This window comes from Passer domesticus, chromosome 8 (genome assembly GCF_036417665.1).
Source record: "Passer domesticus isolate bPasDom1 chromosome 8, bPasDom1.hap1, whole genome shotgun sequence".
Classification (NCBI taxonomy): Eukaryota; Metazoa; Chordata; class Aves; order Passeriformes; family Passeridae; genus Passer; species Passer domesticus.
In genome coordinates, this window is record NC_087481.1 from 1,141,807 (window position 1) to 1,163,227 (window position 21,421).

Consider the following 21,421-nt stretch of genomic DNA (forward strand, 5'->3'; position numbering starts at 1 on the left):
ATGTCCAAGCTAGTGACCTTGGCACCACTGGAAATAGCCAAGCAATTGCTCTGGAGCTGTCAAATATATTCCCAAGAGAATCCCCATCTCCCAGGGTGGGGGGAAGAACATGATTTTCAGTGACATTTTGTGCCAAGTACTAAACAGCCACTGGAAAGGAAGTCTGCTCATCCCTGTCCTTGTCCCTTACCTTTCCAAAGCCGTCCTTCAGCTCTCTGTCCCTCGTAAGACCAGGACTGCTGGGATGATCTGTCTCCTTGGCCTGGCTCAGGGGGAGGCCTGGGAATGGAAGCAAAGGTTCCTGTAAATCTCTGGCAGAGTTCAAGCCCCCAAAAATGCCGTGCTGGGCAACAGGCAAGACAGGTTCCAGGTTGCAGAGCTCTCATAAAACACAGAGATTGGGACTGAGAGCAGCAAGGTCCACATGCCTAGACCCTCTCCCAGGGGATGGGCTACTGGCAGCAGACATGACATTACTCTGCTGGCCAGCAGACTGAAACCTGCTGCATGGTGAAGGCCAGAGCCCTTGGATGCTGGAGAGCCTCTGTGCCTGATAGAGAAGGGCAGAGATGGAGATTGCTCTTGACAGAGATTCTTATCTGCCCTTATTCATGCTGATTTTAGTAAACATCTTCTTTCCAGCTCCTGGAAGAAGTCACAGGTACTAATGCATGTATGCACTTGGATTTACATTTTCTTCTCTTTGTTGGACTGTTTTGGAGGACATTCAAAAAAAAGCTCAGCATTGCAGGAGTGTTACCCAAACGTGAACTGTGTCCTTGAGACTAGATATTTCATTTTCCCCAAGGATGTTCATCCTAAACTGTATGAGATTGGGCTACTTTCAAGCTAGTCTGACCAAAGGCTGATTTTCTAATTTCAAGTAGAACAATGGAGCTCATTCTGAAATACTCTCCAACAGAGCTGTTAAAATTCAGAGAACTAATCATTCTATACAACAGCTTCATAGAGGACAAAATCAAGTGGCAGCACAGTAGGAAAAAAGGAATTCTTAAATCAGAAATTTTTGATCCTGCAGAATGGTCAGCTTAACAATAAAAAAGGAGAGTTAGAAATGGGCTTTGAGGAAGGTAGGGAATTCAGGGTGGAAGGCAATGCCTTGGAAGGTAAAAGCATTTGGGAAGTTGGCAGGGAAACTCCTGATCCCAGGGTAACCTCCTTGGAACCACTGCAGTCATTCAGGTCAGAAAAATGGACACACAAAAGGTAACAGAGGCCACAATGCAAACCTACAACATCTGAAGCTCCATATTTCATGGGACACATTTCCTGGAAACTTCTAAAGAGCTGGACAGGGAAGCATGGTCCTACGGGCAGACACTGGAGACAGCCCAGGGGAAAACCCTGCCCCATTTCCACAGAGGCACCCCAGGAACAGCCTGGCCTCTGGGCTGCCCTGGGACAGCAGGGAGCCCCGAGCCCTGTGCTCTCCAGCAATGGCTCAGCTGCACATGCACCCTCCTGCTCCTCTTCCTGCCCCACAGCTGAGCAGCCCTCCAGCTGCACGGGGCACTGGCAGCAGCACAGCTCATTGCAGGGCCACATGCAGGGCACAGCTGTTCCCTGGCAATGTGCACAGCCTGGCTGGGCTGCCACAAGACCCTTCCTCCCAGCAGAGAGTGGCCCAGCTCCCCCCTCACCTCTGTGTGAGGCTGAGCCATGCTCCTGGGGCTCCTGGGCCGAGGCCCCCTGAGCCGGCCGGGAGCCCAGACCTCCATTCCCAAGGTCGGGCTTCGGCACATAGGTCTCCAAGCCAAACAGGTCAGCCAGTTTCCTTGGGAACAGAGGCATCCCAGGTCCTATCTTGCAGCAAGAGCTCTTTCCCTTCTTCCTCTGGGTGTTTGCAGCAGGCTCAGAAGAAGCTGTAATTCAGGTACAAGAGAAGAAGTGAGTTAATTGAACTCATGCCTTTACAATCAACCCATCTAATGGGTGAGGCATTCAAAGCACATTTTAGTTACTGAAAAGATTGGTTGGTTTCTTATTTTACATGAAACCAGCATCAGTTTAATTTCTCTGAACAATATGGAGCTGGCAAGCCAGGAGAGAAGGGTTCTACTATTTATGTGTTGCCTGTTGCCTCCCCACTACTACAGGATCCCTTTCCTTCCAAACAGTTGGAAATTCACAGTGGTCTCTAGAAACGGACACTGTCAAGGAAATCATTGTTTTCAAAAGTAGTTTTCTAGGCCTTTGTTTCTGTAGGTCCCACTCAATTTGAGGTTGGGTTTTGCACATTTGGGATTTTTATATTACTCTTTACAACAAAGGAAGTGCTGGGACACAAACAATGGCACCACGTGTTACACATAAAAGAAGCTTTGCTTTCTCCATTAGATGCGCCCAGTATTCTGCGAGCCTGTATTTGTAGGGAACAAAGTGGTCATCCAAAAGTGCCAATTCTGCTCTACTTGCCTCTTCCTGGGGTTCATTCCCCGCTTTTTTTTCAGCAGAGTCACCCAAACCCAACATAAACATGGCCTGCCTCAAAACATTTCTGATCTTGGCTGATATGGTCAATTCAAAATTTTCCTAATGGAAATAGCAGAGGGCAGATCATTCTAAAATACTCTCCATCAGACCTGGAGGATCATTCTAAAATACTTTCCATCAACATGTAATTCTTTACATGGCTTCACGGAGGATAAAATCATATGGCATCCAAGCAGAATGAGTGTCTTAAAACTGGATTCTTTCACCCTGTAGAATGCTGGGGTCAGTAATAAAAGTAAAACAGGCAGGGTTTAATAAGATAGGTAATTTCTAGTCCAGAACTGATCCAGCAAAAATGTCACCTAACTTACTGAGCAGTACTACTCCTGAGCTGCATTTAGCACTCCAGCTGCATATCAGGAAATAAAGAGTCATTCCAAAGGGGCCACACCCAGGATTTGGCAGACCTAGCTCTGATCCCCAAATGGACCAGGGGATCTGATCCCTTTTTCTGCATCAGCAGAATTATTTCTCCAAGTCTCATCTCTCCTAGCATGACACGCCCAGAGATGGCAAAGGAACAACAACAGTGTCACTGGGGCTTTCAACTTGAAAGCATTGGCTGAGCCAGATGCACCAGAGACTGCATTTTGTCTGGCACATTCCACTTGTCAGGGATCAGGCAAGGCAGGGACAGGGACAAGGCAGAAGGCATCTCCTCCCCCAGCCTCAGCCTGCAGCACTGACACAGGCAGAGACAGCCAGGGAAGAGATTTGTCATTGTGAACCTGCCATGGGTGGCTTTGTTCTTGTGCTCTCAGAGGATGACAAACTCACACCCTGCCTAAGCTGCATCCACCTGGAAGCCTCCTTCTCCTTCACTGGAAAATTCAAAAGGACTTTCTGTCATAGGAGCTTTCCCTATTTCTGCCAGTGCAAAACCAGGCAGTGCCCATGAATCTCCTCCAGATCTCAAAGGGTTCAGCTCAGAAACTGCCCCAAGGAAAGGTATTCTCCTTCAAAAGCAGGAGAAAGGAGTGGTAACATTTCTCATTTCATGCTAAATGACTTCATTTTCCCTACTAAGTGTGATACTAGGAAGGCTTCAGGAAGATAAAAGGCATTTGCAGGAAAAAGAGGAATGTTTCCTTTTCCTGCACTGCATTTCCAGGGCCCCAAGCCACCACTCCAGCTCTTGCCACCCAACACTTCCCACTGGAGGAATTTTCACTGCACCACCAGAGCACACTCGCAGGGACTGGACTCTGGGAGACTCCACTGAACCCATCAAGGAATTGAAATTAATTTAATGAAATTTTCAAAAGAATGGGTTTTAACCAAGCTCTCCAAATGTCACCTCTGAGGCAAGACTACAATGGTCATTTTAGGACAGGCATGCCCTCTACCTACCTGCATCTTCAGAGCTGTTCTCTTTGCTTCTGCTGCTGGGTCTTGGCCTGGAGAAAATAGAGGACAAAAGAACATATGAGGAGGGAGAAAGAGAAGGGAGGGAAAGGGCGTACCATGAAAGGAGGCAAAGTTATTAGCATGGTCACTGTGATGAAGGGGGAAATGCAACACATAAACCCAACAAGATGCCAAGCTGATTAACTGTCCTTGGGCTTTCTGTTTCTGGAGTCACACAGAGCTGGCCAAGCTCTGGCTGAAACACAGCAGTCATTCTTCAACTTGCATCAAAACTCCCCAAGTCTGCTGCCTCTCCTTTTGGAGCCAAGTGGTTCCTAGAGCCTCTCTGAAGCAGCAAGAGCTGCTGAGCTGAGACACGAGTCTGTATGGAGGGCAGCTACTTTTGTACTGCTGCCAAAGCTTGACTTTGCCTGCTCCTGCATTACCCTGGTGACAGCCTTGTTCTATATGTGGTCAGAGCACCGCTGTCTCCTGAGAATGACATTACACCATCTGGCTCTTTCCAGAACAAAAAGGCTTTTTCCAATTCAGCTCTTGGGGAAGGATATTCAGATCACACTTTCAAAGCCCTACCGAAGATTTTCAATTGGAAAGATACTTCTGTGACTCCTTCTTTATTGTTATCACTTGGATCAGCTTGACAGCTTCATTTTCTCATACATATCCAAGCCAGTACCTTTCCATCAGGTACAGTCCTATGCCTCTTCTCAAGCAATTTGCCCTGTTTGATCTTAAGCTCAGATCAAAATACTAAACATCAATCAGATTATACATCTATATCCCAAAATTTCTCTGGGATCTCATTTCACAGTGGAGGCCCAGGCACCTTGAATTTACACTTGAAGATTACAGGAGCAGCACCTGAAGTTGCAGACACCTCTCCAGGAGCCAATATTTGCCCAAACATATTCTCCTGTTTGCAGAAGTTGACAGTCAAGGATCACAGCATTCAAGGATCTTCAGGATCCAGACCCATGCAGTACAACTACCAAATGACATCACAACTGTGGGAGCTCAGTACATCACTCCGGATGTCCAGAGCTACCGAGACAACCCTTGGGGGGCTCGGAGGCCCTGGAATGTTGCCAAAAGTACCTGGTGGCTTGACTTTCATCCTTTTAAAGAAATGACACCTGAAGGTGAGGAGATGAGAGAATTTCATGTCTAAATGGTGAGGGGATGTTATTCACTTGTTAGAACTTAAGTTAGAATGCACTGTACAGGGGGGTTTTTATGTATTGTACAGGGGGGTCTAGAATTCTGTACATGGATCAGGAGTCCCAAGATGGAGGAATTTGGGCGTGCCCTGTCCTTCTTCTTTCTTCTCCTTGGCATCCATGTTCAGGATGGTGTTGGCATGTGTGGATTGGTTCATAGAAAGAGGACACTTGCCAACAAGGGCAGAAAGTATTGGGAAGTAAAGGTAAATATCAAATACGTAATTTTCATTATAAAAGAGACAACCGCCTCGTGGGCGGGAGAGAGTGCCTTTGGCTGTCCTTCTGAACAGACCTCGGCTGGACAGACAGAAAGTCTTTGTAGATAAGAAATAATAAACTCGACTGAAGACCGAAAGCAAGAGTCCAGACTCCTTCTTCGAGAGCGCGGCCTACCCAGAACCACTTTTTCCCGTGCTGGGGCAGAGACAAGCAACAGCCGACCCCGGCACACAACCACTGCAGAGGCAATCAATAGCCAAGTCCAGCCCTGGACGCACCTTGAGGAGCTTTTAAGCCCTTCCTCCTCTTCCCCACCACAGCCCCTGCTCTTGGGACATTGGTGTTGGGATTGACATTGTGCTGGATCATCACAGATGGGCAAGATGGTGAAAATACAGATGTTTGCATACATACACGGGACAGCTGACTGTACAAAATAATCACGCGAGATGGGAGGAGTGAGGTGAACAGCACACTGGAGCAGCAGACACCTTGGCTTACCTCATCTCCCTGGAATCCTGGGAATCCAGCTGGGGAGAGCTTGGCAGGGACCCCGCAGCACTGCCCACAGGGGGACTTCCTGCCTTGCCTATTGGGGGGACCAAAGGCAGTCCCAGTGACCCCTTCTTCATATCCCCACCAATGGAATGCAGCAAGGCAGCCTGGAAAGAGTAGAACACAGGGCTCAGATCAAGCATCCAGCCTTGCCCCCCTTCATGCCTCAAGACATCTAGATATGCCCTCAGCTGGGACCTGGCAGGAATAGTCAAACTGATGGTGCGGTTGGCCGAGGATGGGGAATGGAAAGGGAGGTGGTGAGGGAGAGACCATGCCCCAGATTTGCCACCCCTTCCCTTGTGGTGACTTCTCTGCAAGTGTGGCTACATTCCCAGCTGGCATCCACAGGTTTGACATCAAGGTGTTCTGGGCTGCCACTGCCTCCACTGGCCTTGTGGATGGTATTGGAGTGTGCTTAGATCACGGTTCTCTCTCTGACCCTAAGGCACCTTACAGCCGCTCTTGATCTCCAGCACATCCCCACAAAGCCATTCTGCAGGATGGCAAAACCTGCTTTTCTCAAGCCCCTCTCTTCTGCTGCTGCTGCCCTTCCCTCCTACACTTCCCCAGCAGCCTTTGAGCCCAGGTGCTGCTGCTGAGCTCTCGGGATGCTCGCTGCTCTCCAGCTCCCACACATCCATCATCTCAGGCTCACTGGCATTTAGGAAGTCCAGCAGAGCTCCTTGCCCTGCTGCTCTCTGGAAATTATCTGCCTGCCCAAGTTCTTCCTGAGCCCCCATGCCATGGCCAGGAAGGGGGGTGGAGGCAGCAGGGGCAGATGCACACTCTTCCTTCTTAACCCATCATTTCTGGCCCAGCTAAGGAGCCAACTCAGGACCTGTTCAAACTTCAGTGAGAGGGTCAGGTCCTGTCAGGGATACATGGGGCCCTTTCTCAGCCAGGCTGAAATCAATACCCAAGCCTTGGATTGGATATTTTGTCTACCAAAGCTGTTGTTCATCTGCCTCCTCCTGCACCCCACAGCAAACCCAGAACAACTGCAGCTCCTGGCCCTGCTGCCAAGGCAATTGTGTGCCTGGGCTCGGGGCTGCTCTCCCCATGGCCACCTCCCATCCCTTCCCTCTGGACAAAGCCGTGCCAGAGCACACAGCCGCCCAGAAGCTGATAAGTCTGGAAACAGCAGCAGAGGGTGTCTGGCTCTCACCACCTCTGAAGCTGAGATAACCTGGAACTGACTTTGCAGGACTGCCTGCTCCAACAAACACCTTTTTGCTTCCCAACCAGACAGAGCAGGCAGAAAACATCACCAAGACATAGAGATGGTTCACAGATACCTATAGTTTACTAAATCTAGAAGGATAGCTTTTCCAGATTAGACAACTTTAGCTGCTCTGACTGCTTGTTGGTGTTTTCTCAGCCATAAGACAGAGGAGGAACCACAACAGAGCCCAGAAACCATTCAAAGACCTCTCCTGCTATTGATCCACACTGAGGATGTGAAGTCTCCACCACAAACCCAATGCCAACCTGAAGTGCAGTGTCCAGCTGAGCTCTTCCTCGACTCAGCTGCTTCCCTGGGCTCACACCACAAGAAAAGGTCTCCAAGCTCAGCCTACAGCAAATAAACTGGAAATCTTCCGCACAGGTCTTAGCTTGGTCTCCTTACCTTATAACTTTTTCCTTCTGAACTCAGCTCCTGGTTTTTTCTACTCCCATCATCACAGCCAGTGCCATTTTTCTTGTTCTCTTTCTCCATCCTGTACATTTCATTTGTGTTAGGAGAAGGAGAGCTCTTCCGGATGGGAGGCAATGGCTTGGAGGGAAGCAGTGAAGAGGGACATGGCCAGAAAGACTTGGAAGAATTGAACCTATTCTTGCCTGCAAAATGGAGGAATTTTCACGGCACCACCAGAGCACACTCGCAGGGACTGGACTCTGGGAGACTCCACTGAACCCATCAAGGAATTGAAATTAATTTAATGAAATTTTCAAAAGAATGGGTTTTAACCAAGCTCTCCAAATGTCACCTCTGAGGCAAGACTACAATGGTCATTTTAGGACAGGCATGCCCTCTACCTACCTGCATCTTCAGAGCTGTTCTCTTTGCTTCTGCTGCTGGGTCTTGGCCTGGAGAAAATAGAGGACAAAAGAACATATGAGGAGGGAGAAAGAGAAGGGAGGGAAAGGGCGTACCATGAAAGGAGGCAAAGTTATTAGCATGGTCACTGTGATGAAGGGGGAAATGCAACACATAAACCCAACAAGATGCCAAGCTGATTAACTGTCCTTGGGCTTTCTGTTTCTGGAGTCACACAGAGCTGGCCAAGCTCTGGCTGAAACACAGCAGTCATTCTTCAACTTGCATCAAAACTCCCCAAGTCTGCTGCCTCTCCTTTTGGAGCCAAGTGGTTCCTAGAGCCTCTCTGAAGCAGCAAGAGCTGCTGAGCTGAGACACGAGTCTGTATGGAGGGCAGCTACTTTTGTACTGCTGCCAAAGCTTGACTTTGCCTGCTCCTGCATTACCCTGGTGACAGCCTTGTTCTACATGTGGTCAGAGCACTGCTGTCTCCTTAGAATATTACAACTGCTTGTTTTTTCAAGAAGAAGGATCAGATTGAACGCCCTTGGGTATGACATTGTGCTACGTCATTATAGGTGTGCAAAATGATGAAAACACAGATGTTTGCATAAACACTGGGGACAGCTGACTGTACAAAATAATCACGCGAGATGGGAGGAGTGAGGTGAACAGCACACTGGAGCAGCAGACACCTTGGCTTACCTCATCTCCCTGGAATCCTGGGAATCCAGCTGGGGAGAGCTTGGCAGGGACCCCGCAGCACTGCCCACAGGGGGACTTCCTGCCTTGCCTATTGGGGGGACCAAAGGCAGTCCCAGTGACCCCTTCTTCATATCCCCACCAATGGAATGCAGCAAGGCAGCCTGGAAAGAGTAGAACACAGGGCTCAGATCAAGCATCCAGCCTTGCCCCCCTTCATGCCTCAAGACATCTAGATATGCCCTCAGCTGGGACCTGGCAGGAATAGTCAAACTGATGGTGCGGTTGGCCGAGGATGGGGAATGGAAAGGGAGGTGGTGAGGGAGAGACCATGCCCCAGATTTGCCACCCCTTCCCTTGTGGTGACTTCTCTGCAAGTGTGGCTACATTCCCAGCTGGCATCCACAGGTTTGACATCAAGGTGTTCTGGGCTGCCACTGCCTCCACTGGCCTTGTGGATGGTATTGGAGTGTGCTTAGATCACGGTTCTCTCTCTGACCCTAAGGCACCTTACAGCCGCTCTTGATCTCCAGCACATCCCCACAAAGCCATTCTGCAGGATGGCAAAACCTGCTTTTCTCAAGCCCCTCTCTTCTGCTGCTGCTGCCCTTCCCTCCTACACTTCCCCAGCAGCCTTTGAGCCCAGGTGCTGCTGCTGAGCTCTCGGGATGCTCGCTGCTCTCCAGCTCCCACACATCCATCATCTCAGGCTCACTGGCATTTAGGAAGTCCAGCAGAGCTCCTTGCCCTGCTGCTCTCTGGAAATTATCTGCCTGCCCAAGTTCTTCCTGAGCCCCCATGCCATGGCCAGGAAGGGGGGTGGAGGCAGCAGGTGCATAGGCACCTTTCCTTCATATCCCATCATTTCTGGCCCAGCTAAGGATCCAAATCGGGACCTGTTCAAACTTCAGTGAAAGGGTCACTTCCTGTCAGCAAAAACATCTCAGAGTTCTACCTACAGCAAAGAAATTGAAAATATATCACACAGGATTAGCTTGGTCTCTTTACCTTATGGCCTTTTCTCTCTGAGCTCAGCTCCTGTATTTTTGCCCGGTGCTCGTCACAGCCACTGCCATTTTTCCCATTCTCCTGCTCTCCACTGCATGTCTGACTTGGTGTGGTAGAAGGAGAGCTCTTCTGGATGGGAGGCAATGGCTTGGAGGGAAGGAGCATAGAGGGATTTGCCAGAGAAAACCTCTTGGCGAGAGGGTAGCCAGTCAGGCCTGCAAAGTGGAGACAAAAATGTAACAGAGGCCACAATGCAAACCTAAAACATCTGAAGCTCCATATTTCATGGGACACATTTCCTGGAAACTTCTAAAGAGCTGGACAGGGAAGCATGGTCCTACGGGCAGACACTGGAGACAGCCCAGGGGAAAACCCTGCCCCACTTCCAGAGAGCTGCCACAGGAACAGCCTGGCCTCTGGGCTGCCCTGGGACAGCAGGGAGCCCCGAGCCCTGTGCTCTCCAGCAATGGCTCAGCTGCACATGCACCCTCCTGCTCCTCTGCCTGCCCCACAGCTGAGCAGCCCTCCAGCTGCACAGGGCACTGGCAGCAGCACAGCTCATTGCAGGGCCACATGCAGGGCACAGCTGTTCCCTGGCAATGTGCACAGCCTGGCTGGGCTGCCACAAGACCCTTCCTCCCAGCAGAGCGAGGCCCAGCTCCCCCCTCACCTCTGTGTGAGCCTGAGCCATGCTCTCAAGGGAAGAAGTGAGTTATGTGAAGGCCCACTTTTATCATCAACACATCTAATAGGTATGGCACTCGATGGGAATAATTTTTAATTATTGGGAAAATTTCTTTGGTTTTCTTTTTCATGAAACTAGTCTGCGTTACATTCCTCTCAACAGTATTGAGTTAGCAAGTGTGAAGGGAAAGGTGGAAGGCTCCAAAGATAAGAGGGGAAAAAAATTCCTTCTTGAGGCTGGACTTCTGGGAATCCTAGGAAAGACCCACACAGCTGTGACTGCTATTTCTGAAAACCACAAAGACCTCTCAGCAAGCAGGCAGGCCTTATTGGTGTTTCTGTACCACCGTAATACCATCCCCTGGGTGGGACCCCATCAGCAAGCAGAGGAAGAACAGGAAATTTTTCTGTACTGAGACCCAACATTGATGGTAAAGAAAGCAACAGGACTTGCATCTCATGGCCAGTTTGTGGGCAGCTGTGGCCACAGTCCCTGTCCTGGCTGACAGTATGACTGATTTGGCTACTGTCAAACAGGAGAAAGCAGAGTAAACTAATGACAGAATGTTGTGATTCCATGGGAGCCCTTGCAGGATCCTCTGTAGCTGTCAGCCACCTACTCTGACACAGAGCCAGCACTGACCACCACGGAGCAGTTTTCCCTGAAATATGGTGGGATTTGTTTTCCATTTGGCTTCAGCCTTTCAGCTCCTTCCTATCCTCACCTTTTCCTTCAGAGGTTTTTCCTTTTCCACTAAAGTCCATCTTCAAACCCGTGCTTCTGCCTGGCAGAAGGATCTGGGTTTGACTCTGGGAACACTCTCAGAGCTGACAGTGACAGGAGCTTGGTGCCCAGCCTCAGAACAAGGCCGGGTGACTCCGATCGCCAACGCTCGGCACAGAGAGGCAGAGCCAGACGCGTCTGCTGCCGCTGCGGCCGTGCCAACCACAACCTGCACAGCCTTCACAGCCCCAGCGTGGGGCTGCCCCTTTGTGACACAATAGCCCATGGGGCTGCCCCTTTGTGATGCAATAGCCCGTGGCTCTCTCATTTCCATGGCTGCAAAACCCCACCCCAACTCCATCCCCTTCCCTTCCCAAGGGCAGCCAGCCCTGAGCCCAGCCTGGCCAGGCCTGAGGCTTTCACACTGTCTAGGAAGTAAACCCTCTCCAAAGCTACTTTTCAAGTCCTTTATTTCTGTAAATTAATTTCTGTAATTTATTTCTGTAATTCCCACTCAGATCTGGGTTGCAGCTGGTTGGTGTGGGAATTGGTAAATTTCTCTTCACATCAAACAAAGTGCTGGGACACAAAGAATGGCACCGGGCCGTGGAAGTAAAAGCAGCTTTGCACTCCCCAGTAGATGACCCCAGAATTCAGCTGGCCGATAGCTTTAGAGAACAAATTGACCATCCAAATATTCCACTTTTGCTCTGCTTCATTGTTCTAGGGGTTTATTCCCTGCTTGCTTTTTTGCATAAACACCCAAACCCAACATAAACATGATCTGCCTCAAAACATTTCTGATCTTGGCAGTTCCTGACAATTCAAACTTTTCATGATGGAAATAGCACAGAGCAGGTTATTCTCAAAAAAGTGGATAAAACTAATCCTGCTTGATTTGGCAAAACTAAGCCTGAGCCATGGGACCAGTGGGTCTGATCCCTTTTTCTGCATCTGCAATATTATTTCTTCAAGTCTCATGTCTCCTGTCTATTCAAAGAATAGAATCCTCCAGGACAGCTGCAGCAAGGAGATTGCAACAAGTGCTGGCTGAAGTAGTCTCCAGGTTGCGGCAGCCCTTCACCTGCTGGAATCATCTTGTGCTGCCATGGGAGAGCAAAGGGGGTGATGGGCTCTTTGAAAATGAGAGTGTCCTCCATGTGCTGCTGCTCGCTGGGCTGATACAGCTGCTGCTGCCTTCCCCCACAGCTGTGTCAGGAGCCTGCCTGGGAAAATAACACTGCCAGTGCCAGTGCCAGCCACTGATCCCTGCCATGGCCCTGCCCACAGGGCATCCTGCCCACCAAACCGCTCCAGTCAGGTGATGTCAGACAACATCAAAATACATTCAAACGATGCATTTCCCACTTTCTGGCAAAATCATGGCCATACAGTCCACGTGTTGGAGGCAGACTGCTGTTGGCAGAAGGGGGAAGCCCCAGCAGCTGCTCTCCCCATGGCTGGATGGCCATGGCAGCAGAGGCAAGCCTCCCACCATGCCCACTGCTGTAGAACCCAGTGCTTTGGAGTTGCTCCCACTCAACTCAGGCTGCTGCTACAGCAGCAGCATCACTTCACACATTTGATAACAGACTTGGAATGGCACACAGGACTTGCCCCAAGAGGTACAAAAATTTTTTTTAAAGTGGAGTGGGCAGGAGAGTTAGAATAGTTTGCTCCTTTTCAATACAAGCATACCTGATTTAAGCAGGGACACTGGGCTAATCATACTGGGGACCGGTTTGTAATTCTTGTCTCTAGCAATTCCCACCAGTTTGCAAGCATTTTTCACTAAGGGGTAGATAAGATTTTACAGCACATCCATGAGCAAGTCTGAGGCTGAAGTCAACGCACAAGAAAATACTCCCAAATCTGCCACCCATGGGAAAAGGATGCAGAAAAGCAGATGAAACAAGTGCCATTGCAGCTAAATTGCCTGTATTTATCCCATGGTCCAACCTTCCTGTACAAAAGCACCTCAATTCAAACACACAGCTTAAGATCAAGGAATAAAAGTGCTTTGAGAACATTTAAAGCCTGATTCCTATTACTTTCAAGGAGAGGTCAATGCTAAATTCCTTAAAAACACAAATGCAGGTCTATTTGGGACTGCATCCTTCAAAAGCACAAATGGAGGTTTAGAATTGCAGAACTTTTTCCATTGGAAAAGACCTTTAAGATCATAGAGTCCTTCCCATAATCTGAGACTGCTGACACTGCCAAGGCCACCCCTAAAGCCTATCCCAGGACGGGATGCTTTGGCATTCTTGGCCACCTGGGCACCCTGGCTCTCAGCCACTGCCAACCAGCACCCCCAGGTGCTCTTCTGCTGGGCGGCTTCCCAGCCACTCTGCCCCCAGCCTGTAGCCATCCATGGGGGTGCTGTGGCCCCAGTGGAGGACGGGCACTTCACCTTGTTGAACCTCACGCAAGAGGCCTCAGCCCATGATCCAGCCTGTCCAGATCCCTCTGGCAGATCAGCACTCCCACCCAGCTTGGCATCGTCTGTAAACTGCCTGAGGTGCCCTTGATCCTCTCTTTCCCATTGTTGACAAAGATGAGAAACACAACTGGTCCCAGTGCTGAGCCCTGGGGAACACCACCTGTGACCAGGCACCAGCTGGATTTAATTCCATTGAATTCCACCCCTCCCTGGGCCTGGCCATCCTGACAGTTTTTACCCAGGGAAGAGTGCACTAAGGTCTTCAGTCTTATCCTCATCGTTTGTTCTGTGTTTCCACCCACATCCAGGAAAAGACAGAGATTCTCCTTAGCCCTCCTTTTGTTGCTGATGGATTTACAGAAGCATTTTTATCCTCTTTGCAATTTTCTAGGAAGAAATTCTCTACAGTGAGGCTGTTGAGGCACTGGGAACAAGTTGCCCAGAAGAGCTGTGGGTGCCTAAGGAAGGGTTTGCATCTGCCCCTGCTCTCTCCACTCCCTTCTTAGTCATGACATGGGGGGCCTGAAGCAACTCCAGACTGAGGACAAGGTGAACATGGCTCAGGCTCACACAGAGGTGAGGGGGGAGCTGGGCCGCTCTCTGCTGGGAGGAAGGGTCTTGTGGCAGCCCAGCCAGGCTGTGCACATTGCCAGGGAACAGCTGTGCCCTGCATGTGGCCCTGCAATGAGCTGTGCTGCTGCCAGTGCCCCGTGCAGCTGGAGGGCTGCTCAGCTGTGGGGCAGGGAGAGGAGCAGGAGGGTGCATGTGCAGCTGAGCCATTGCTGGAGAGCACAGGGCTCGGGGCTCCCTGCTGTCCCAGGGCAGCCCAGAGGCCAGGCTGTTCCTGGGGTAGCTCTGTGGAAGTGGGGCAGGGTTTTTCCTATGGCCTACTCCAAGTGTCTGCCAGCAAGAGCATGTTTCCATATGCAGCTATTTAGAAGATTCCAGGAAGTCTGTCCCATGAAATATGGAGCTTCAGATGATTTTCTTTTGTATTGCTGGCTCTGTTGCATTTTGTGTCTCCCCTTTGCAGATCTGACTGCCTACAGCCTTACCAAGCAGTTTTCTCTGGACACTTCCAATGTTCTCTTACCCACAAAGTCTTTGTCTCCCATCCAGAAGAGCTCTAATTCCTCCAAGCTCAGGAAGAAGCTGCTGCCTGTCTGAAGAGTGTACAAGAATAGGATTTATGTGTTAGGCTTCATAGTTAGATATGGATATATATTCTGATATTTAGATGTCGTTTTAAATAAAGGTTTTGATTGTATCTTTCAATTTTGATGACATATTTTTAATTCTATATATTTTATTTTTGTTATTAAAAAAAATAAAAAATTAAATAAACCAAAAGGAGCATGTGAGACCAGGACCTGCCAGCCTAGAGATTATGGGAGTGCAGCTTGCTTGATGTGCCAGTGTCTCACCACATCCTTTCCTCACTGCACATCTCCTCTTCCTCTTTTGCCACGTTTTCTTTCTGTCATTAGTGCTGGTCTTTGTTACTTGGCATTACAACAGGGCCACACATTGACATGTTTGGGGAACAATGGAAACAAAAGATCCTGTATAGTCAAAAGATTTCTACCTGGATATGTTGTGTGCTCTCAGAAGGCCTGAGCAAAGAAACCAAGAGAAGTGTGCCCAAATGCCAAAGCTTTGCTCCTTTGCAATCTCACAGAGGTCTGGCTCACAGGTGACTTCAGGCACAATTTCATAGGTAAGAGGAGGATGTGTATTTCACTGGGAAAAGATGCCCTGCTTTGGAATAGTCGTCTGTATGTAGATTTACCCAGGACAGCAGTCCAACAGTGTTTTTTGCAACTTGCTTGCCAAGGGATGAGTGGGCTGTGAGGCCAATAACAAGTGACAAGGGTTCCTCAAATCTATTGCCACTGCAGCCTGGGTGCCCTTCTGCCCAGGGCTATGGGATCATTTGTTCCCATGGACCAGTGCTTGCCAGGGTAATGAATTCCTGCATAGCTGGAACAAGCAATTCTGGATTCCGCTCCAGCTCTTGGTGGGCTGCATGATCATTGACAATGCTGCCTTTCCAGAAATTATTCTACAGTTTCCTTTCATAGTCATTTGAAGATTTAAACTTCACATTTCAATTTCTTTTGCCTTAGGGAAAAATACTTCTGGGCCCAGTGCAAACTGTAACCTTTTGACAGCAAAGTCCTCATGGCTGCCAGCTTCTGATGTTCTAGAAGAAACTGCATGTGAATGTGTTAATTGAGTTTTCTGAAGGAAAACTCTGTCTGACTCTGTGTCACGTGGCTGCATGTGTTGGCATAGCTATGGGTCTAGTCCTGGCCTAGTAAAGCCCAGGCAGGGTGGCATGTTGCAGGGAAAACAAGCCCACGAGCTTATGGGGTTGCCATCACCAGCAGAGCAGATGTGTCCTTTGGGGATTTCTCTGGAGACAAAATTAGGGACCTGCTCCATGCCACAGTATGGATCTCTTAGATCCTTAGATCTTTCTAAACTATCCTAAAAAAGGCAGTGAAACTTCACATCTCCTTGCACAGCCACTGTTTGAATAGGGGCATTTTTGTCCCTCCTCAAAGCCATTGCTCTTGCACACCAGAAACATGAACATCCACCAACAGGAATGATGCATGGCCCTCCTGCTGCTGCTTCAGAGCTCTGGGAAGTGCAGACCTGGGTATTACCAATGGGAACACTTAATTAGCATTTCATGCTCCTTCAAGATGCCCAGATCTCAGGGCTTTTAGTTTCAAAGCAGCCACTGTACTGGCTCTAAGGAAGAACAGTAATGGGAAAGAGCGATTTCCAGCCTTGCAGGTGTGTGGGGAAAACCTGGAGTGTCTGCGTCAAAAGATGAATGGGAAGAGTGCAATTGCCAAAGCCAAAGCTTCGTTAGGATAGCAGGGTCAGTTCTTTACTGCCTGCTTGCATGGAAATCATTTCAGAACCTCCTTTTTGTATCTCATGCAGAAAAGGAGATCTTAATAATACCATGCTACTTAAAAACACATTGTGATGCAGATCTGTAGTGATTCACAATGAAGCAAACTGCCTGCTTTGTCACTGCCAGCCCTGGTGACCCTGCAAGAGACCGTAGGGTATGCCGTGCCTGTTTTATATCCAAGCAAAGCTTGAGTTTGCTTATTAGTGTGGAGTAAATACAAGGGTAATAAAATGGACAATTAAACTGGTGACTTTAGAGGATATGCTCATGCTTTCACACGTCAGTCCTGTGCCTCATGCTCCCAAGGCTTGTTACTCATCATGAAATATTTCAATAAAAAACCACAGCTCCTGTGTTACATCTGAATAAAATTGCATCAGTTCATCAAGAATTCTGCTGGCAAGAACAAGACAAAAGCTGTCTGACAGTCACTTGCAGCTGTCCTGGATTTCTGCAGCCCTTTGTGAAACGCTGCTGTAGGCAGAGTGTTTGGAGTTGGTTTGGGCCTTTATGAGAGATCTGTGTAACAGCATGCTGGGCTCTCCTGGCAGAAAACTGTCCAAGCCCAGGGACATGGTGCCGGCAGGAGTGGAGCAGCCCCGCTCCCAGCCCGAGAGCGTGAGCTGAGCCACGCCGGGGAGAAAAGACACCGAGGGGCTCCAGCCCAGCTGCTTCACCTGCCGTGACCGCTCCACAGAGCTCTGCCTCTGGGAGAAAGTCGACGCTGGACAAGCATGGAGCTTTCATCTGCTGCTGGAGCTGCTCCGTGACAGCTCCTGTTCTTCCCGAGGGAGAACCCAGCACCACCTTGTAACGCGTGTCCAGGGGGGATTTTCCTCCGGCATTCTGGGTCTTTGTCCCAGCAGGGGGACGGTGAGGTCTGGCAGTTTGATATCTAGAACTCACTGGCTTTTTGCTTGCTTTTCAGCCATTCCACTTCTTAATAAACTGTTGCAATTTTTTTCCACTTTCATCTATTAGTATTCATTTCCTGTTACTGGAAGGGGATTGTTGGAACACTTTAGAGGAGATGACTCATTGCAGAGTGTCCTGTATTAAGTTCTCCCAAACTGTGTGAGACCCATGGCTTCACACAGGAGCAGCCCCAAGGCTGCTGAGGGGAAGGCACAGAGGAAGACAAACCCAGTATTTCTGAGGGGAATTCCTTGACACCAAACCAACCTGAGTCGTCCAACAGCTGACCTAACATTTTGAGATATGGGCCAAAGGGGAAAGCTTGCAGTGTGTTTGGTCCAGGCTGGGTCATGCTCACGGCAAAGGTGTGTCAGTGCACTTGGCTCCTTCTCTCCTCATTGTGTCCAGCACACACAGGAGCCCAGAGCTCCTGCAGAAACCATCACAGCACTCAGTGGGAGCAACTTGTGTCCAGTGCTCAGACAGAGCCGTGTCCAACACTGCACCTCATTGGAATGAGGAACTGTTCCAGCTCTTTTAGGAGCTAAGGAGGTTTGGCCTTCAGATCAGCTCCTTCCCAGCTCTTGATTTGCTGCCCTGGCTGAGCTGCTGCTTGTGGCAACACTTGTTGCACAGCTGCCAGCCCTGCTCTGCTGGCCAGCAGCCACTGTAGGAGCTTGTGCCAGTGACATCGAACCTTTCAGATCTTCCTCAGGAAAGCTCAGGGCAGAACTTGTCAAAAGAGCATTGCCTGGGCCATGCCTTTGACATTAAATCTCTCCTCTGTGCTTGGTGCCACACACAGTAAATATCTGAGGAAGCAAGTTTTCTGCTCCAGAAATTTCTTAAATCAATCAGTTAAACTGTAACAGAACACAATCTGGGATGTGTAATCTCACTTTAATTCATTGTGCAGAAAGCTTCAGAGAGCTGTGTGACCTAAATGACCTTGCCACCAAGAACTCAGAAAAGTGGGAGAGATGGAATCAGCAGCACAAGGATCTGCATTGTGATTCCCCCACAGGCCTGAGGACACAGCCCACTTCCACTGGGCCATGCCTTTTTACCCTACATCAAAACCTCGTGCTTCAGATTGTGGTGGCGAATGGCCCCGGCCTTGTCCGGCCACACGGTGACCTGAGAAACGCTTGTCAGGCCTGGGCCTTGCTGAGCAGCACCTGGGCCCAGCTCCTCTTGAGCTTCCCAGAGACACCGATCGCTGCCAGGCACTTGTGCTGTCTGACGAGCTCCTGGGGTGTCCTGTGAGCTGCCTTGGAAACCGCTTTTCCTGCCTCAATGGCATGACATCCTCCTTCTCCCACTCTCAGAGCCAGGCTGCTGACCCACGGGGCGGCCACGATGAAGCGTTGATGGCTGAGGCCCCTCGCCTGTGGCCCATGAACAGTGCTCCCAAAGGAGGCCCTTGGGGCTCTCCTGGAGCCCAGAGGTGCCAGCAGCAACCTCCCTCTGAGTGGGGCCTGGCAGAGCCAGCGCGCTCTCAAGCTTGCTGCACTGGCAGCATGACTGAGCAGCCACGGATCCTGGGCCAAGAGCCCCACTCCTGGAGGCTCCAGTTTAACCACTGCTCAGCTCCAGTGCTGTTAAGCTTTTAGGCCGTATTCCTTTTGATCCTTGTCCTTTCTGTCCCTTTCTCAAATGCACCTAAACACACACATATACACACACACACACACACACACAATTCTCATAATGTTTCTCATTTGATTGACTGAATTTCGTTCCTTGCTTTTTTTCCCCATGTTGTTCCTTAACCAAGCAGTAAGTAATAATGTGAATGCTGCCAATGAATTTTCTTGAGCTGTTGCTTAATATTCTATCTGGCTTTTACTGAACCTTGCCTGGGAATTTTTAAGCAATCTCAGACACTTGTTCGTAACAAGCCTTGGGAGCATGATGTGCAGGATTGACACTGGAAAGCAAGAGAGTCATTCAAGAGGGATGAGTTTAACTGTCCATTTTATTACGCTTCTATTTATTTCACTCTAATAAGCCAAGCCAAACTTTTCTTGGAGGCAGAATGTGTGTGGGAGGCACTACAATATTATCCCATAGTTCTGGGCTGAATAGCACCCAGACTTGGGCTGCACAAGCTGAGGAAAAAGATGCTCTTGCCCTTGAACTTCCTTCCTATCCTCTCAACAACTGATAACAAAATTATAAATCAATAAACTATAATTACAATGAAATAAATTATAATAAAAATGAAATATTTTTCCTTACAATACTCCAATGATTCAAGCGAAAACAACAATAACTATTACTATAATATTACCAATAAATATAAACAAATTATATACTAAGAAATATCTTCTGAAAATTTTCATGCAATAACTAATATACCTTAGATTAAAAATATCTAAAAAAACTATCATACAATCTAACACACCTTAGTAAAACAATTCATATTACAAACACACTAAACACAAAACCAAGCACCACTAGAATTCCTCCTACATTTTAACCAAACAATTAAACTTGAATAACACCCTTAAGTACTCTAAAACAATTCCAATTATTTTTTTAAATTTAATTGTAGGTGAGTGCTTTTATTTGGATATTGGTTTTTGGATTGTTTGGGTTAGATGATTTAAAAAATGGGATTTTTAAAGCAAATTAATCAGCTGAGGAGGAGGCACTCTGCAAAAAGAACTGACTGAAAATTAATGGGACAGAAATCAGTAACTCTGAAAGTTTTATTTGCTGTCAAATACATCCCACCCAGCCAGCCCCACACAATCCCCGTCCCACTGCTCCCAATTGGGATCCCACTGCTCCCAATTCCCTTCCAACCCCATCTCATCCTGCTGGCTGTGGAATGGAGTGAGTTTAGCCTGGGATTGAGTTTTTTTGAGGAGGGAACAAGCAATTTGAGGAGGGATTGAGCCTTTAGGGGTTAAAATTCAGTTGTTTTCAGTGGGATTTGAGTGGTTTTGAGGTGACAGATCCATCCCTCATGGCTTTTGAAGCGCAAAGAGAGGAAGAACAGAAAAAAATCAAGGCCAAACCAAAAGAAGCAACCAGGTGTATTCCCAGCATGGATCACAGGGAATGTGGGTCACCAGGGCTGTGCCCAGCGTGGGTCCTGCAGTGGGGGATGGAGCTGGAGCAGCGCACGAAGCTCTTCCCACACTCGGGGCACTCGCAGGGCTTCCCTCACCGGTGCCTCCGTTGGTGTTGGGTCAATGTAGAGCTCCTGGAGAAGCTCTTCCCACACTGGGGACACTCGTAGGGCCTCTCCCCAGTGTGGATGCGCCGGTGGGTGACGAGGGTGGAGTTGTGCCTGAATCCCTTCCCGCAGTCGGGGCAGCAGAAGGGCCTCTCCTCTGTGTGACGCTGATAGTGCTGGAGGAGATCAGAGCTAATCCGAAACCCCTTCCCACACTCGGAACACTCGTAGGGCCTCTCCCCAGTGTGGATCTTCTGGTGCACGATCAGGTTGGCGCGATGTCCGAATCTCTTCCCACACTCATAGGGCCGTTCCCCAGTGTGGGTCCTCTGGTGCTGGATCAGGGTGGAGCTCTGCCTGAATCTCTTCCCACATTCCTCACACTCGTGGGGCCTCTCCCCAGTGTGGATGAGCTGGTGCCTGACAAGATGGGCGTTCCGCCTGAAGCCCTGCCCGCAGTCGGGGCAGCGGAAGGGCCTGTCCTCTGTGTGCGTGCGCTGGTGCACGAGGAGACTGGAGCTGCTCTGAAATCTCTTCCTGCACTGATCACACTCATAGGGCCGTTCCCCAGTGTGGCTCCTCTGGTGCACAATCAGGCTGGAGCTCCTCGTGAATCTCTTCCCACACTCCAAGCACTTGTGGGGCTTCTCCTCATCATGGAGCTGCTCATGGACCACCAGCTCTGAGCTCTGGCTCCATCTCCGGCCGCCTTCCCAGCCCAGGCTGGCTCTTTCCCCCTCAGATCCCCGTGATCTGCGTTTGCAGCCCCTCCTCGTGTGGCATCTCTGGGGCTTTTCCTCCCCGTTGGGTTCCTGCACCGTGGAGCCGCTCAAAACGGCCTCTGCCACGAGGTTCTGCTGTGCTGGGCTGGGAGATGGAGCAGGAGAGAGGGGGAAAGGGGCACTGACT

At 49.4% G+C, this 21,421-nt stretch overlaps 1 protein-coding gene across 1 annotated transcript in view; it reads right to left on the minus strand.

Annotated features, from left to right (window-relative positions):
- LOC135306041 (zinc finger protein 850-like) overlaps nucleotides 1–21,171 on the minus strand; it is a gene marked incomplete at its 5' end in the record, with an annotated part of 102,401 nt that extends 81,230 nt beyond the window's left edge. Inside the window, 1 exon segment of the mRNA XM_064429600.1 lies at nucleotides 20,475–21,171. Within this exon segment, the coding sequence (XP_064285670.1) occupies nucleotides 20,475–21,171 (697 nt within the window).
- Nucleotides 21,172–21,421: the final 250 nt, after the last annotated feature.